Genomic DNA, 18,753 nt, shown 5'->3' on the forward strand with positions numbered 1-18,753 from the left:
CTTGCATTCCTGCTCTTCACTTGTGTTTTATTTCATGAGAAAATACTGTAACTTTACTAGAAGCAGGCAGAACTCAATGAAAAGCAGACTACATGCCAATTTACTAGGAAGTATATTCCGGTTTGATAAGTGTTGTCATCAGTTTACCAGAGAATAATGCTCCTGTTCATACGTGTAATAGCTCAGTAACTTATCCACATCATCTTTCAGTTTCTTCAGGCTACCGAAGCGCACAGCTTGTGCAATGGGGAATGTTCTCTTTAAGGCCCTGTTCACACTGAAGTTATAGAACTAATGCACAACGCATTTGGTAAAACTGTTATGATACAACAGAGTGTTTCTACACAAACAGTGTTGTGGAGACATTGCAAAAATGGTTGTGTGAAATATTTTTGTGTAGATGAACTACAGTAGTAGCCTACTGTATCATGTGTCCAATGTGTGGTGAATCAGTTGTACAACCTGAGTGTGTACGGGGCCTAACTTTTACTACAGGGTCAAAAAGTCACATCCACATACCTCATCACTGTCCTGTAGGAGAGTCAAACACTAACAGATGGTTATCAGTTCCAGACTGCAATAACAGTTCAAGGGTCCGTTTTAGTTTCAGTTTGAACAAATCACAGGAGCCTTGCAGTAATAACATACTGTAGTATTCTGATGACAAAATGTCTGTTGTTCAAACACTGTGAATCTCGGCGACATCACAGGAATGGACCATCATACTGACTCCACATGTTGAGCATTGGGGATGTTATCTTTGAGTTATTAAAAAGAAGAAAAACATCACACTTGTATTCTAGGCATCAAGATTACCAGGGTACTGGAGTTCATCTTTGTTTTAATAAGTATGGTTTTTGCACCTGGTAGCACGGTAATGTGAGAAAGTTTACACTTTCAAATGACTGTACAGTACAATAACAGTCTTCACAGAAATGTTTAGGATTTTTTTGGAGATGTGATTCTGGTGAACAGTATTTTTAACAGGATTCTGTTTCTGTTCTTGTCATGTGGGTCACTAGACAATGCTCTAAATGTAGGACCCCCCCCCACCCTCCTCCCACCAGTGTGCCTTTATGATATATTATCTTATGTTTAGAAGAATGGAGGCCGGGACATCTGTAATTGTTTGTTGAACTTTACTGAAAGCATTACAAGGATACATACATTGTTGTTCACTAGTTCTTTAGCTCAACTAGTGCAAGAGTAACACATGGAATGGAATCGTGAGTATATTAGTTCAAACATGATTTTCTAGCTCACTCACTCACTCTCTCTCAGCTTGCACTAAAAAGGCCAGGCCTTTCACAGTGATACTCATGACAAGAGGAAGGTATCCAGGCTGGTCCTTCATCTCTGTTCTCAGTGTGACCTCCTCTCTCTTCAGTGTAACTTTAGAGTGACCAAAGAGACTCTCTGTCCTCCCAAACACCTCCTCCTCAGTCAGAACAGCCAGACCTGCATCTCTCAGAGAGAGGGTCTCCCCACCCCCTGCTGCCACATGCTGCACCTGGAGGACAAGCAGCAAAGGAATAACATTTATATGCTTTCTTTTCTGGGTCATTCTTGAATTAAGTTGGCATTTGCATCCTTCGACTTTGCCACAATGAAAAACACTTTAAATGACAATTAGTCCTTTATACTGCAAAACTTTATTTTTATGCATCGTTTAAAGTACTTAGGGAAAGCAAATTGGCTTGTCCCAGTAGTGATGAGTAGAGTTGTAGTGACATGTTTTGGGGATTTAGAGATGTCTATTATTTGAATGCTATAATATAAACGTATTTAATATCATTAGTGTTACCGCCTTGTAAATCACTAATTACAAAGATATACAAGGACCTTGAGCATTCCTTCCAGTGGCAAACTGTTATTAGGGTAGGGGCCTATATTAAAAACAATTATTTGCTAATCACACCATTTTAGTACGTCATAAATATATAATGATTCCATTGATCATTTGGTGTGTTTAAATAAAAAGTGTCATTGGTGTAACTCAATTTAAATGAAGGGAAATTACACCCTGAGCAAAATGATTAATCAAATCTCTTTAAAAAGTAATTTACTTAATAATTTACTAAAGGTTAAATGACCTTAGATTTGAGATGGGTGGCCTCCATTTAAGAAAATCCTAAATTACTTAAATGTGTCATTGGTGTTACTGTCAGTGGCGACGCGTCATTTAGGGCAGCCCCACAACTATCCAGGAGATGGCGGTGTTTTGCATGTAATTCTGGCTTTCGTTCATGTCACAACATGATATTATATCAGTAAGCAAACACATTTGATTTGCTTGAGCTAATTAAGCATACGTGCTCGCTTCCCGGTTGTATTGTTATTTTGGTCACTTTGAGTAAGACAGCTCCCTAATGCAGCTGTTTCAGCCTCATTCAGTGATCTGTTGTGGAGAGGCCAGCCAGGGAAAGCCCTCATTGATCTTCTCTGGTTGCGCACAATTGGCTGCACGTGATTGGCACATTCTCAAAGGTTCAGATGGGTGAGTGAATTCATTGGGACAGTGCAACAGCATGTACTGGAAGACTCAGGCAGCGGTTGCCCACTTGGGTGCTGCCATAGAGATTCATTAGTAGTGCCCGCCCAAGAAGGCTTGATGTCATTTGCCACAGATAAATCGACGTCTTATCTCCGGTAGCTTTGATTGGACTGATGTGTCAATTTCATAGTTGTTTATCGTCTTCTAGCTAGCTAGCTGAAAAGTCTTCATGAATCATGTCAACTATCTCCTAGCAAATCATGTTCAAACTTTGCGTAATAAAGTAAATGTAGAGATAAGACATATTGGTGCTCATCAGCCAATGAACAGGCCTCCATTAAAATAAAGCAAGTTAGAAAATAATTCAATATGAGTGGTTTGGATAGAACTTGTGGTGGCTAACAGGTAGCTAGCTACAACGTGTTGTTAATGATTGATGTCAGAATGTAATAACCCATGGAACTGTTTCTATGCAATGGTTGAAGCGAGGGAGTAGCTTTATAAACTTTGTTGTTTTATTCATAACCGGAGCATCTTGTTAACAGGCAGATGCAACTACACTCAGAATGGTGTTTGTCTGTGTCCCAATACTCTAACAATGATTAGCAATATTGCAGACCAATGCTGAGATTGATTCTGAAGTAAAATCAACTTTACTCTTTAAAAGTATGCCGGACTACCGTGGTCTCTGTGCAATTTTTTTAAATTTATTTATTTATTTATTTTACCTTTATTTAACTAGGCAAGTCAGTTAAGAACAAATTCTTATTTACAATGACAGCCTACACCGGCCAAACCCGGACGACGCTGGGCCAATTGTGCGCCACCCTATGGGACTCCCAATCACGGCCGGTTGTGATGAGAGCCAAAGATATGGGAAAGTAGCCTATACACTGATCATAACCCATATGTTAGAACGTTTGTGTGTGTGGCTCTAAACTCATTTCTGGGAGTGGTAATTATTCATGATGGTGCATTCTATGGTTAGTGTAGTGTAGTAATGTATCGATTCATATTCACTTTTTTCATTGAGTTTGCCCCACCAATATTTTTGTTAAAAATCACCACTGGTTACTATCATCGGTGTTACTACTGCTACTGGTGGCACAATGTTATCATAATGGTAGAAATATTAGTTTATTTAGAATGGGAAGATATACCCAAAGACATTTACATAAACAAAAATGTAGAAAAATGAAGTCCCGTCCATACAGGATTGGAGGCTCAATCAAGCAGGTGTGAACTCACCAGGATCTGCAGGGCCTGTAAGATTGGAGGACTGCAACAGGATCCCAACACAGAGAGACCCTCATCTGTCATTCCTGTAGAAATAAATATGCACACATATAAAACCACAGTAGTGAACCTAGTTTCCCAGTACCTGATCAAATAATAACACAGAATCCTGTGGAAACTGCTCTCTATCTCACCGTCCATGGCACTGACAATGAGGTGGATGGCAGTGAGAAGTGAGGATCTGATCTCATCCTCCCCAACACATTTGTCTACAAGATCCAGTATGGCCTGGACTGTCTCCCTCTCAGACTCTTCCAGATCACCCAGGTCAGGAGTCTCACCATCACACGTCCGATCCAGCTGTGACCAGAGAGAGAGACAGAGAGACAGAGAGAGGGGAGAGAGAGAGAGAGAGAGAGAGAGAGAGAGAGAGAGAGGGGAGAGAGAGAGAGAGAGAGAGAGAGGGGAGAGACAGAGAGAGAGAGAGAGAGAGAGAGAGAGAGAGAGAGAGAGAGAGAGAGAGAGAGAGAGAGAGAGAGAGAGAGAGAGAGAGAGAGAGAGAGAGAGAGAGAGAGAGAGAGAGAGAGAGAGAGAGAGAGAGAGAGAGAGAGAGAGAGAGAGAGAGAGAGAGAGAGAGAGAGAGAAGGGCAAGAAGAGACAAGGCAAGAAGGGCCTTCTATGCCATCAAAAGGAACATAAAATTCGACATACCAATTAGGATCTGGCTAAAAACTCTTGAATCAGTTATAGAACCCATTGCCCTTTATGGTTTTGAGGTCTGAGGTCCACCTCACCAACCAAGAATTCACAAAATGGGACAAACTGAGACTCTGCATGCAGAATTCTGGAAAAATATCATGCTGATACCCGCTAATTATCAAAATCCAGAAAAGAGCCGTTAAATTCAACCACCTAAAAGGAAGCGATTCCCAAACCTTCCATAACAAAGCCATCACCTACAGAGAGATGAACCTGGAGAAGAGTCCCTAAGTAAGCTGGTCCTGGGGCTCTGTTCACAAACACAAACAGACCCCACAAAGCCCCAGGACAGCAACAGCAACATAATTAGACCCAACCAAATCATGAGAAAACAAAAAGATAATTACTTGACACAATGGAAAGAATTAACAAAAAGACTAGAATGCTATTTGGCCCTAAACAGAGAGTACACAGTGGCAGAGTATCTAACCACTGTGACTGACACAAAACTAAGGAAAGCTTTGACTGTGTACAGACTCAGTGAGCATTGCCTTGCTATTGAGAAAGGCAGCCGAAGGCAGACCTGGCTCTCAAGAGAAGACAGGCTATGTTCACACTGCACACAAAATGAGATAGAAACTGAGCTGCACTTCCTAAACTCCTGCCAAATGTATGACCAAATTAGAGACACATTCTTCCCTCAGATTACACAGACCAACAAAGAATTCGAAAACAAATCCAATTTGAATAAAGTCCCATATCTATTGGGTGAAATACCACAGTGTGCAATCACAGCAGCAAGATTTGTGACCTGTTGCCACAAGAAAAGGGCAACCAGTGAAGAACAAACACCATATTTATGTTTATTTATTTTCCCTTTTGTACTTTAACTATTTGAACATCATTACAACACTGTATATAGACATAATATGACATTTGAAATGTCTTTATTATTTTTGAACTTTTGTGAGCGTAATGTTTACTGTTCATTTTTTATTGTTTATTTCACCTTTGTTTATTATCTATTTCACTTGCTTTGACAATGTAAACATATGTTTCCCATGCCAATAAAGCCCATTAAATTGAAATTGAATTGAATTGAGAGAGAGAGAGTATATTTAAGACAGAGAGTGTGTTACAGATATTCTGGTTGATATATTCATTCCTGCCATTAGTTGTGTGTGTGTGTGTGTGTGTGTGTTTGTTTGGCCCGTGTTTCTGTACGTCCCACTCACCACACTCTCCAGCACACTGACTGCCTCTCCATCCTCCATGGTTGTCTTGAGGAGCTGGAGCAGAGAGGAACGTGTGGCTGCTGGCAGGGCTGACAGCAGCTGGAAATGACCACTCAGTTTCTCCAGTTCTGTCAACACACAAACAACATAGAGACCATTTAGTCAAAGTGTGGTATTTTCATGCAACAAATCAATTAATTGTTATATAGTTCAAAAGTGTGGTAACTTTGTAATTACTAATCAAAGAGAAATGTTGAACATTCCATTCAGTAGACTACATTACATGTTGACCAAACGTTACATTCAGTAGACTACATGTTGACCAAACGTTCCATTCAGTAGACTACATTACATGTTGACCAAATGTTCCATTCAGTAGACTACATTACATGTTGACCAAACGTTCCATTCAGTAGACTACATTACATGTTGACCAAACGTTCCATTCAGTAGACTATATTACATGTTGACCAAACGTTCCATTCAGTAGACTACATTACATGTTGACCAGATGATCCATTCAGTAGACTGCATGTTGACCACTAGACAGGAGACATTAGCCTCCATTGGCATTATTACCTTTCTTCAGATTTAGGGGGCTGTTGACATCAAAGTCGCCTCCCAGGTCCATAATTCCATCCTCTTCAAACTCATAATTTGACTTATCCATTTCAAAGCCCCCATTTTTGTGAATGAGGCACAGCTCTGTGGACAAGAGCAGACAACAGCCATAACCAGTCACACACAGACAGATACAGTGGCTGTACTAAATACACTGAGGAACATAGAAGCTGGCGGTGTACTTTACCATGGTACTTAACCATGCAGCTATACCTGGGACATTGTACTTGATTAACCATACACTTCCTCACCAAACTGTCCATTGCATTTGACGTAGAGGTCAATCAGACTGTAGGCCATGACAGTATTTGCAGGAATAACCAGTGACACATCACTATCTGTCTGAGTACTGCCGCTCTGCTTCATAGAGGCCTGTGGAGAAAATGTCAAATCAGTCAGAGACGTTTGGTGCACAGACGACCCAGATTCTAACCCAGACAGTCACCTCTACTACACCATTTCATTTTCAGGAAGTGGGTCTAATGACAAAAACAGGAAATGATGTGGTAACTAGTGCTGGGTCATTCCACCAATTCCCATCTCAAGAAATAACGTTTTTTTTTATGACTATAGTAAGTGCCTATTAAGTGCCAAATAAAGTAAGGAAGGTTGACCGTAACCAGGGTTACCCTTGTGACAGGGGGAATGGAAGCTTGTTGTTTGCAGGGAGTGGCAATTGAAAGCAAGCTTCAAAATAAAAAATAAAAAATGTTAAAACTGTTCTAGCATGTCTATCAATGGCGTGTGTCGAACCACTCAATTTTCCGCCACAAAACACCAAAAAAATTGGCTAAAAGAGTAGAACTAGCTCACCAGTTTTTACACTATGATTTGACTATTAGATTATTTATTTTGAAAAAAATATTTAAAAAGGAATAGTTTCACCATATTAAAACAACAGTTCCGTTCAAGTAACAGGGTTGATCTTAAATTTCTACTTTAAATATCAAAGCACTATTTTCATGGAACAACCAAGCTACATAATTCTGACTAGAGCAAGATACAGTATTACCACTACTGAACAGACATCTGTGGGTATTACCACTACTGAACAGACATCTGTGGGTATTATTACTACTGAACAGACATCTGTGAGTATTACCACAACTGAACAGACATCTGTGACTATTACCACTACTGAACAGACATCTGTGGGTATTACCACTACTGAACAGACATCTGTGACTATTACCACTACTGAACAGACATCAGTGACTATTACCACTACTGAACAGACATCTGTAGGTATTACCACTACTGAACAGACATCTGTGACTATTAGCACTACTGAACAGACATCTGTGACTATTAGCACTACTGAACAGACATCTGTGAGTATTACCACTACTGAACAGACATCTGTGGGTATTACCACTACTGAACAGACATCTGTGACTATTAGCACTACTGAACAGACATCTGTGACTATTAGCACTACTGAACAGACATCTGTGAGTATTACCACCACTGAACATACATATGTGACTATTAGACATTTACATTTTACATTTTAGTCATTTAGCAGACGCTCTTATCCAGAGCGATTTACAGGAGCAATTAGGGTTAAGTGCCTTGCTTAAGGGCACATCGACAGATTTTTCACCTAGTCGGCTCGGGGATTAGAACCAGCGACCTTTCGGTTACTGGCACAACGCTCTTACCCACTAAGCTACCTGCCGCCCCATTAGCACTACTGAACAGACATATGTGACTATTAGCACTACTGAACAGACATCAGTGACTATTACCACTACTGAACAGACATCAGTGACTATTACCAATACTGAACAGACATCTGATAGTATTACCACTACTGAACAGACATCTGTGACTATTACCACAACTGAACAGACATCTGTGAGTATTACCACTACTGAACAGACATCTGTGGGTATTACCACTACTGAACAGACATCTGTGAGTATTACCACTACTGAACAGACATCTGTGAGTATTACCACTACTGAACAGACATCTGTGACTATTACCACTACTGAACAGACATCTGTGACTATTACCACTACTGAACAGACATCAGTGACTATTACCAATACTGAACAGACATCTGATAGTATTACCACTACTGAACAGACATCTGTGGGTATTACCACTACTGAACAGACATCAGTGACTATTACCAATACTGAACAGACATCTGATAGTATTACCACTACTGAACAGACATCTGTGACTATTACCACTACTGAACAGACATCTGTGACTATTACCACTACTGAACAGACATCTGTGACTATTACCACTACTGAACAGACATCTGTGAGTATTACCACTACTGAACAGACATCTGTGACTATTACCACTACTGAACAGACATCTGTGAGTATTACCACTACTGAACAGACATCTGTGACTATTACCACTACTGAACAGACATCAGTGACTATTACCAATACTGAACAGACATCTGTGAGTATTACCACTACTGTACAGACATCTGTGAGTATTATCACTACTGAATAGACATCTGTGACTATTACCACTACTGAACAGACATCTGTGACTATTACCACTACTGAACAGACATCTGTGAGTATTACCACTACTGAACAGACATCTGTGACTATTACCACAACTGAACAGACATCTGTGAGTATTACCACTACTGAACAGACATCTGTGACTATTACCACTACTGAACAGACATCTGTGACTATTACCACAACTGAACAGACATCTGTGAGTATTACCACTACTGAACAGACATCTGTGACTATTACCACAACTGAACAGACATCTGTGAGTATTACCACTACTAAACAGACATCTGTGAGTATTACCACTACTGAACAGACATCTGTGACTATTACCACTACTGAACAGACATCTGTGACTATTACCACTACTGAACAGACATCTGTGACTATTACCACAACTGAACAGACATCTGTGAGTATTACCACTACTGAACAGACATCTGTGACTATTACCACTACTGAACAGACATCTGTGACTATTACCACTACTGAACAGACATCTGTGACTATTACCACAACTGAACAGACATCTGTGAGTATTACCACTACTGAACAGACATCTGTGACTATTACCACTACTGAACAGACATCTGTGACTATTACCACAACTGAACAGACATCTGTGAGTATTACCACTACTGAACAGACATCTGTGACTATTACCACTACTGAACAGACATCTGTGACTATTACCACTACTGAACAGACATCTGTGACTATTACCACAACTGAACAGACATCTGTGAGTATTACCACTACTAAACAGACATCTGTGAGTATTACCACTACTGAACAGACATCTGTGATCTGTCAGTATGGTCTTGACATTTACATTATTTATGTAGGCCTAGCTATCATAAAGTGAGATTATTGAGATTAAAAATATATTTTACAACAGAGATAATCTACATCTGAGTTACCAGTAATATATGAAGATTGATGCAAATATAATTCATGCTTGTTAATCTTTCCTCCTACCTTCCCGCTCAGGGCCACACAGGCTCCTACATTGCCACGCTTCTGGACTTTGGTTGTGACTGGGCAAGGTAGTGACGTCATAATCCTCTCCGTCAAGACGCCTAACACTGCCCTGGGATTCACACGGGTCTGCTTGATCACAGGATGGGACATGTCCAGAACTCTGCAGGAGGGGCCCATTATAGGTCAGATTTCATAGAAATCTGGAAACACTGGAAAGCTACTTTAAAAGTTAAAAAATTGATGTACCAATCACAGATTGTCCCTTTAAGGTAAGCTGGTAGTGAAAACAGTGAGGATGTAGTTTAACTTTAAGGAAGTTGTTAAACCAGTACAGTTCAATTTATTTGTTATCTGAAAGTACTTCAACCAGAAAATGTCATTTTTACATAAAAGATACTTGTCTGATGTCATTGCAACCATTGTTGCCCGCTGGTCTTGGGTCTAAAAATGGACTCCTTGGGAAGGTGAACTGTATGATGTATTATGACTGTATATGACTGTATTGAACATACGTCCAGTATAGGGTAACTCACCTGTCTTTTGAGTAGTTATATAACTCCTTCATATCAACCTTCTCTTTGTTCAGGCTGCCAAGGGACAGCTTCTGGTTGGTGGACCATTTCCCTCCCACGGTATGTTTGAAACCAGCCACCTTTGCCTGCACGTTTCCGTCTGCGTTCATTTCTTTCTTGTCACCAAATTTCCCAGTGTAGTCCACAAAGTCACACTCCTTGACAGCTGAAGGAACATTCAACATTAGAAAGGACTCTTCTATGCTATTATACCACAACACATATATATATATAACAGCTACATCCACAACCCGATCATTTTCATAATCTATTCAGAAAGACAAGAGTAGGATAAATAATGAAAATCAATGTTCAGATATTTTAGAACAACAACCCATAGTTATTCTTCACTAATGGGCTGCTCTGGTGCTTACTTGGGCTTAAAAGTGAGTCTCCAGGCTCTCTTGGCTTCAAGACATCACTGAGGGTAAAGCCAGGGGACTGGTATTTGGGTTCATGCCAGAAGCATCTGGGCCTGGTCTTGACAATGAGTGATCGGAGATTCAGTTTGTCTGTGTCGTTCAGACTGGACACCGGGATCAGGCGTCCATCATGATCTGTGTCCTTCACGAAGGCTTTTGTGGCTTTGGAAAACATCTGAGAGATGGTTGTGGATCGTGTTTCTGGCTGCAGCAGACACAAATGAGAAAGAAATGTAATAAACAAAACTAGGATTAACACATGAACACTCACTCAATACAACAGCTTTGTAATATTCATATGTGTCACCATACTGAATTGTAATTGGATGCATCATACTGTGCAATGATTGGTTAAGACCACCCAGGTGGTGAGGTCATTCTAAGATGATCATGGCCAGAGACACATGGACATGCACGTTATAGCTAGTTAATAAAGAGCTACGTTTATAAATATCCTGTCGTCCTGCATTTTATTATTTTGTACAAAGCGTACAAAACAAGACATGGTGTCAGAGTAAAAGGACTAAAAGATGGATTTTGCTGGAGTTCCTTCACCTCGAATGGATTGGGGGTCTACAAATCTACCCGATGCATGGCGTAAGTTCAAACAGCATGTGGAGCTGATGTTCACGGGTCCTCTGAAGGAAAGAGGAGAAGAGGAAAAGTGCAGCTACCTGCTCCTCAAAAAAAAAAAAAAAGGGAGAGACATTTACAACACATGGACACTTACCGAGGCTGAATCAAAGGTACTGAAAACATACTACGATCGTTTTGAAGCATATGTTTTGCCAAAGACCAATACAATTTTCGCTAGGTACAAATTCCATGAGAAAGTACAAGGCGCTAGTGAATCGTTTGAACAGTTTGTCACTGAGCTGCGTCTGCTTGTGAAAGACTGTGATTATGCAAACAAGGATGAGATGGTCAGGGACCGTATTGTATTTGGAATACAATCACCGCGAGTGAGAGAGAAACTTTTGAATGTTGGATCAGAGTTAACGCTGGACAAAGCTATCGACATAGCCAGATCTCACGAGCTAGCACAGGTTCAGATGAAAACCATTTCAGGCGGCAGCACGAGCGCATCACGTGAACAAGCAGTGCACGCAGTCAGGCAGACATCAAAGCACACCTCCAGTGCCCAGAGAGCATGTTTCAGAACGGAGACAGACAGAACTCCAAAACAGAGCGACACAGACTCCAAACGCCCCAAAACATGTGGATATTGTGGATACAAAGTGCATGGCGAACAGGGGAATTGCCCAGCTAAAGGCAAACAGTGTACTAAATGTGGAAAATGGAATCACTTTGCAAAAAGTGTGCAGAGTTTACCGTGGAAAAACAGTACATACAGTGAGTGAAGATGAAATGTCAATCAAAGAGTCAAATGCTGATGAACTGTTTATTGATTCAGTGACACAGAAAAGTCAGATATCAGAGACAGAGCAAGCCTTTGCTGACATTGAGATAGGAAGACAAGGCACAGAGCTAAAATTCAAACTAGACACTGGTGCACAAGTAAACATTATTCCTCTGAGTAAGTACAGAAGCTTGACATCTGAGTGTGAGCTACAGCCCACCACGCGCAGACTGACTGGTTATGGTGGTGAACAGCTCCCAGTAAAAGGCACATGCACTCTCAAATGCAAATACAAGGAAAGGGACATGATGTTGGACTTTTACGTTGTTGACACTCGAGCACCTGCAGTGCTAGGTCTTAAAGCATGTTTAGACATGGACCTTATCAAGCTAGTTTTATCAGTGACAGCACCAGTAGAGATAGAGAATGTCATGGAGGAGTTTGCTGATGTTTTTACAGGAATAGGACTATTCCCAGGAGAATGTACCATTCACCTTAACCCAGACGCAACCCCTGTGATCTACCCACCGAGAAAGATTCCACTTGCTCTCCGCGCCCGTCTGAAGAAAGAGTTGGAGAGCATGGAGCAATCTGACATCGTCACCAAGGTTACAGAACCGACGGATTGGGTCAACGCGTTAGTGGTGGTGGAGAAACCACGGACAGGCAAGCTCAGAGTATGTCTCGACCCAAGAGACTTGAACAAGGCTATCAAACGCCCCCCATTACCCCTTACCGACGCTAGATGGCATCACACACAAGCTAGCGGGCGCACGCTACTTCAGTGTCATGGACGCCAGATCAGGCTACTGGGCTATCAAGCTCACAGAAGAGTCATCTAAGCTCACAACGTTCAACACACCGTTTGGACGCTACAGGTTCCGTCGCCTGCCTTTTGGGATTATCTCAGCCCAAGACGAGTTTCAGCGAAAGATCGACGAGGTGTACGAAGGCCTCGACGGAGTCGTGGCAATTGTGGACGACATCCTTGTCTATGGTCGAACCAAAGAGGAACACGACAGAAACCTCAGCGCGATGCTGCAAAGGTCCCGCGAGAGAGGAGTCCGGCTCAACCCCGAGAAGAGCACAGTCGGCGCTACAGAGGTCAGCTACTTGGGCATCTTCTCACAGCGAATGGAATCAAGCCAGATCCGCAGAAGATCTCAGCCATAAAGGAAATGGAGCCACCAAAGAACCGCGCAGAGCTGGAAACAGTGCTTGGCATGGTCAACTACTTAGCCAAGTTCGCACCCAGCCTCTCCAATGCTAATGCACCCCTGCGTCAGCTGCTAAAGCAGTCCAGTGAGTTCCTCTGGGACAACCAACACGACATCGCTTTCCAGAAAGTGAAAGACTTGATCACGAGAGAACCAGGACCAATCCTTGCCTACTACGACCCCAACAAAGAGCTCAGACTCCAGGTGGACGCGTCAAAGTATGGACTAGGGGCAGTGCTACTGCAAGAAGGAAAACCCATCGGCTACGCTTCCAAATCTCTCACAGACTGTGAAATCAACTACGCTCAAATCGAAAGGAGCTGTACGCCATTCTGTTCGGATGTAAGCGTTTCCATCAGTATGTCTATGGACGACAAGTCATTGTGGAATCAGACCACAAGCCCTCGAGTCAATCATGAGGAAACCGTTAGCCGCAGCCCCGCCAAGGCTACAGAGAATGATCCTTCAACTACAAAAATACGACTTCACAATCACTCACCGTCCAGGCAAAGACATCCCTGTCGCAGACACACTCTCCAGGAAGTTTCTTACCTACAAGGACAGCAGCCTCAGTGAAGGCATGGACATGCAGGTGCACACTGTGTACAGCAACTTACCAGTTAGTGACACAAAACTGAAGGAGATCCGAGCAGAAACAGAAAAAGACACACAACTCACACAGCTGAGGAAAGTCATACAGTCAGGATGGCCTGAGGAGAGGAGAAAATGCCCTCAGAGCGTCTCAGAGTTCTGGAACCATCGTGACGAACTATCACAGATCAACGGAATCATTTTTCAAAGGAGAGAAAATCATCATTCCTACCAGTCTCAGAGAAGAGATTTTGACAAAGATCCATGCTGGACACATGGGCATGGAAAAGTGCAAACAGAGAGCACGGGACATTTTGTTTTGGCCCGGAATGTGCAAACAAATAGAGGACATGGTTGGTAAATGCCCCACCTGTCTTGAACGACGCCCCTCGAACACCAAAGAGCCAATGTTACCTCACCGTATCCCAGACCGACCCTGGCAGGTCGTGGCAACCGATCTGTTCACGTGGAACAACGAGGACTACATTATAACAGTGGACTACTACAGCAGATACTTCCGAACTCGACAAGCTTCACAGCACCACATCTGCAGCTGTGATACACAAGCTGAAAGCAGCCTTTGCCAGGCATGGCATTGTAGAGACTTTAATATCTGACAATGGGCCCTGTTACAAATCAAATGAGTTTGAATCCTTCACAAAAGCATGGGAGTTCACACACGTCACCACAAGCCCACATTACCCTCAAAGTAATGGCCTTGCTGAAAAATCTGTGCAGATCGCTAAATCACTCATGGACAAAGCAAAAGCAGACAAGAGAGACCCCTACCTCAGTCTCCTTGAATACCGCAACACTCCAGTTGACAACTTCAAATCACCAGCCCAGCTGTTGATGAGCCGCTAACTTCGCTCAATCCTCCCCAGCACCAACCAGCAGCTGCAACCTGAGGTCGTCAGCTACAAGGAAGTGCATGCAAAACGTGCACAGAGACAGCAACAGCAAAAGCGATACTACGACAGGTCAGCCAGACCACTGCCACCACTGAACGACGGAGAGTCAGTTAGAATCCAGGAGCATGGCTACTGGAAGCCAGCAGTCGTCATCCAACCAGCTGACACTGAACGTTCATATCACGTTCGCACCGCAGAAGGAGCGATGTACCGCCGCAATCGTCGTCACCTACTGAACACAAAAGAACAACACACTGACGAGATGAACTGTTCCCCTGAAAGAGAACGGGATGGACTAAACACAGACACAACACAACATACACCATACTTACCTGCAACACCACAAGAACTGTTGACTGACACAGAAGCATGCTCAGCTTCATATCACACAAGGTCAGGAAGAGAGGTCAAGCCTAGAGCTGTCCTAGACCTGTGAAATGTCAAAGGGTGTAGGCGGATCGCTGCCCTAAAAGAGTTTCCAGACTGTAAACTTGTTATTGAAAGTTAACTTGAAATGCTTTGGTATTGTATTTGTTTGATATGTTGAGATGTCATTGCTACAGTGAAAAGCTGAGTTGCTGAGAAATATTTGTTCTAAAAATAACAATATGCTGAATCATTGTTTGTCTGTTATGTTGATGCAGTTGGTGCAGTTTAAATGGTTACTTACCTCGAGTTCAAACTACAGAGCATATATTCAAAAGAAACGCTTTATTGTTCCACATATTTTTTCTTTTTTTAAAAGAAAGGGGGATGTAATATTCATATGTGTCACCATACTGAATTGTAATTGGATGCATCATACTGTGCAATGATTGGTTAAGACCACCCAGGTGGTGAGGTCATTCTAAGATGATCATGGCCAGAGACACATGGACATGCACGTTATAGCTAGTTAATAAAGAGCTACGTTTATAAATATCCTGTCGTCCTGCATTTTATTATTTTGTACAAAGCGTACAAAACAAGACAAGCTTCTGAAGAGCAATGTAAATACATTTCACACACGTGAAAGTTTGCAAGTTACTCAATAATGCAAACACAATCTTTTTGGAAGGTTCACTTTCCAGTGAAAAATAGTTTATCAGATCAGAGTAGCAAACAGGAAATACACCAAAATGTTGGTTGTGTATCATTCAAGACTATCCAAAGCATGCTGTATATTTTCCTAAATTGTTTTTATTTCAACAATCTGTAAGAGCTTCAATACCTGTTTCTCACCAATTCTTCCTCTGGGTCCTTATGACTCTGACAGGTTGTGGAGATTTGCTCTTAAGAATGAGATACTAGTATGTCTGAAATGCATTAGCTAAGAGTTCATTACATAGTAGTAGGAGGAGTCTCTATCTTAACTCCTTCTTGGGAAACATTCCTCTTCCACACCTGCTCTTCACTTCTGTTGTATTTCATGAGAAAATAACTTCACGCGAAGCAGGCAGAACTCAATGAGCAACATGCCTGTATTGTTTTGTGTTTAAGAGCAGGCTGTCATCCATTGTTATGTCTTTGGTACATGCCAAGTTACAGGGAAGCATAATGTGGTTTAGCTTCGTTAAGTGTTGCCATCCTCATGGCAGTGAAGCAGTGTTGGGAAGTCGTTCTTACAGTGCTATGAAAAAGTATTTTCCCCCTTTCTAATTTTCTCTACTTTTGCATATTTGTGATACTGAATGTTATCAGATCTTCAACCAAAACCTAATATTAGATAAAGGGAACATAAGTGAACAAATAACACAACAATTACATATTTATTTCATAAACAAAGTTATGCTACACCCAATTCCCCTGTGTGAAAAAGTAATTTCCCCCTTACACTCAATAACTGGTTGTGCCACCTTTAGCTGCAATGACTCCAACCAAATGCTTCCTGTAGTTGTTGATCAGTCTCTCATGTCGCTGTGGAGGAATTTTGTCCCACTCATCCATGCAGAACTGCTTTAACTCAGTGACGTGTGGGTTTTCAAGCATGAACTGCTCGTTTCAAGTCCTGCCACAACATCTCAATTGGGATTAGGTCTGGACATTGACTAGGCCATTCCAAAACTTCAAATTTGGTGCTTTCTAGCAAATTTTATGTAGACTTGATTGTGTGTTTTGGATCATTGTCTTGCTGCATGACCCAGCTGCGCTTCAGCTTCAGCTCACAGACGGATGGTCTGACATTCTCCTGTAGAATTCTCTGATACAGAGCAGAATTCATGGTTCCTTCTATTAAGGCAAGTCGTCCAGGTCCTGAGGCAGCAAAGCATCCCCAAACCATCACACCACCACCACCATGCTTGACCTTTGGTATGATGTTCTTACTGTGGAATGCAGTGTTTGGTTTTGGTTTTACATTGTAGAATAATAGTGAGGACATCAAAACTATGAAATAACACATATGGAATCATGTAGTAACCCAAAAAGAGTTAAACAAATCAAAATATATTTTATATTTGAAATTCTTCAAAGTAGCCATCCTTTGCCTTGATGACAGCTTTGCACATGCTTGGCATTCTCTCAACCAGCTTCATGAGGTAGTCACCTGGAAGGCATTTCAATTAACAGGTGTGCCTTCTTAAAAGTGAATTTGTGGAATTTCTTTCCTTCTTGAGCCAATAAGTTGTGTTGTGACATGATAGGAGGGGGTATACAGAAGATAGCCCTATTTGGTAAAAGACAAAGTCCATATTATGGCAAGAACAGCTCAAATAAGCAAAGAGAAATGACAGTCCATCATTACTTTAAGACATGAAGGTCAGTCAATACGGAACATTTCAATAACTTTTAAAGTTTCTTGAAGTGCAGTCGCAAAAACCATCAAGCGCTATGCTGAAACTGGCTCTCATGAGGACCGCAACAGGAATGGAAGACCCAGAGTTACCTCTGCTGCAGAGGATAAGATCATTAGTTACCATCCTCAGAAATTGCAGCCCAAATAAATGCTTCACAGAGTTCAAGTCACAGACACATCTCAACATCAACTGTTCAGAGGGGTCTGTGTGAATCAGGCCTTCATGGTCGAATTCCTGCAAAGAAACCACAACTAAAGGACACCAATAAGAAGAAGAGACCTGCTTGAGCCAAGAAACATGAGCAATGGACATTAGACTGGTGGAAATGTGTCCTTTGGTTTGGAGTCCAAATTAGAGATTTTCTGTTCCAACCGCCGTGTCTTTGTGAGACGCGGTGTGGGTGAACGGATGATCTCTGCATGTGTAGTTCCCACCGTAAAGGATGGAGAAGGAGGTGTTATGGTGTGGGGGTGCTTTGTTGGTGACACTGTCTGTGATTTTTTTAGAATTCAAGGCACACATAACCAGCATGGCTACCACAGCATTCTGTAGCGATACGCCATCCCATCTGGTTTGGGCTTAGTGGGACTATCATTTGTTTTTTAACAGGACAATGACCCAACAAACCTCCAGGCTGTGTAAGGGCTATTTTACCAAGAAGGAGAGTGATGGAGTGCTGCATCAGATGACCTGGCCTCCACAATCCCCCGACCTCAACCCAATTGAGATGGTTTGGGATGAGTCGGACAGCAGAGTGAAGGAAAAGCAACCAACAAATGCTCAGCACATGTGGGAACTCCTTCAAGACTGTTGGAAAAGCATTCCAGGTGAAGCTGGTTGAGAGAATGCCAAGAGTGTGAAAAGCTGTCATCAAGGCAAGGCAAATCAAGGCAAATCTCAAATATATTTTGATTTGTTTAACACTGTTTTGGTTACTACATGATTCCATATGTGTTATTTCATAGTTTTGATGTCTTCACTATTATCCTACAATAGTAAAAAATAAAGGAAAACCCTTGAATGAGTAGGTGTGTCCAAACTTTTGACTGGTACTATATATATATATATATATATATATATATATATATATATAAAACAAATAATTATACATCTCCCGTTTGGCATGTCTCTTGTGATGCGGTTCA

General features: G+C 41.7%; 1 protein-coding gene across 3 annotated transcripts; it reads right to left on the bottom strand.

The window, feature by feature from the left end:
- Positions 1–1,158: 1,158 nt before the first annotated feature.
- LOC121556581 (gasdermin-E-like) lies at positions 1,159–16,119 on the bottom strand. Of its 3 annotated transcripts, none has more exons than XM_041870461.1 (10): positions 16,056–16,119; positions 10,708–10,960; positions 10,295–10,499; positions 9,759–9,921; positions 6,537–6,657; positions 6,244–6,369; positions 5,665–5,792; positions 3,925–4,090; positions 3,743–3,816; positions 1,159–1,510 (listed from the first exon to the last, which is right to left on the bottom strand). In XM_041870461.1, the coding sequence occupies exons 2-10, from the start codon at positions 10,928–10,930 to the stop codon at positions 1,268–1,270; spliced, it is 1,449 nt and encodes a 482-aa protein (XP_041726395.1). In that variant the 5' UTR covers positions 10,931–10,960; positions 16,056–16,119; the 3' UTR covers positions 1,159–1,267. The 3 variants fall into 3 exon arrangements, with proteins under 3 accessions (XP_041726395.1, XP_041726394.1, XP_041726396.1); XM_041870460.1 differs by having other exon boundaries at positions 16,045–16,103; XM_041870462.1 differs by lacking the exons at positions 3,743–3,816; positions 3,925–4,090 and having other exon boundaries at positions 16,045–16,103.
- Positions 16,120–18,753: the final 2,634 nt, after the last annotated feature.

Source organism: Coregonus clupeaformis, unplaced genomic scaffold (assembly GCF_020615455.1).
Source record: "Coregonus clupeaformis isolate EN_2021a unplaced genomic scaffold, ASM2061545v1 scaf0064, whole genome shotgun sequence".
In the NCBI taxonomy this organism is placed as follows: domain Eukaryota; kingdom Metazoa; phylum Chordata; class Actinopteri; order Salmoniformes; family Salmonidae; genus Coregonus; species Coregonus clupeaformis.

Coding starts and splice junctions, on each gene's coding strand:
- LOC121556581 (XM_041870461.1), bottom strand. CDS start 10,930: ATGTTTTCCAAAGCCACAAAAGCCTTCGTGAAGGACACAGATCATGAT. Junction 9,922..10,294: donor TATAACTACTCAAAAGACAG/GTGAGTTACCCT, acceptor CCCCTCCTGCAG/AGTTCTGGACATGTCCCATC. Junction 6,370..6,536: donor CAAATGCAATGGACAGTTTG/GTGAGGAAGTGT, acceptor TCTTGTCCACAG/AGCTGTGCCTCATTCACAAA.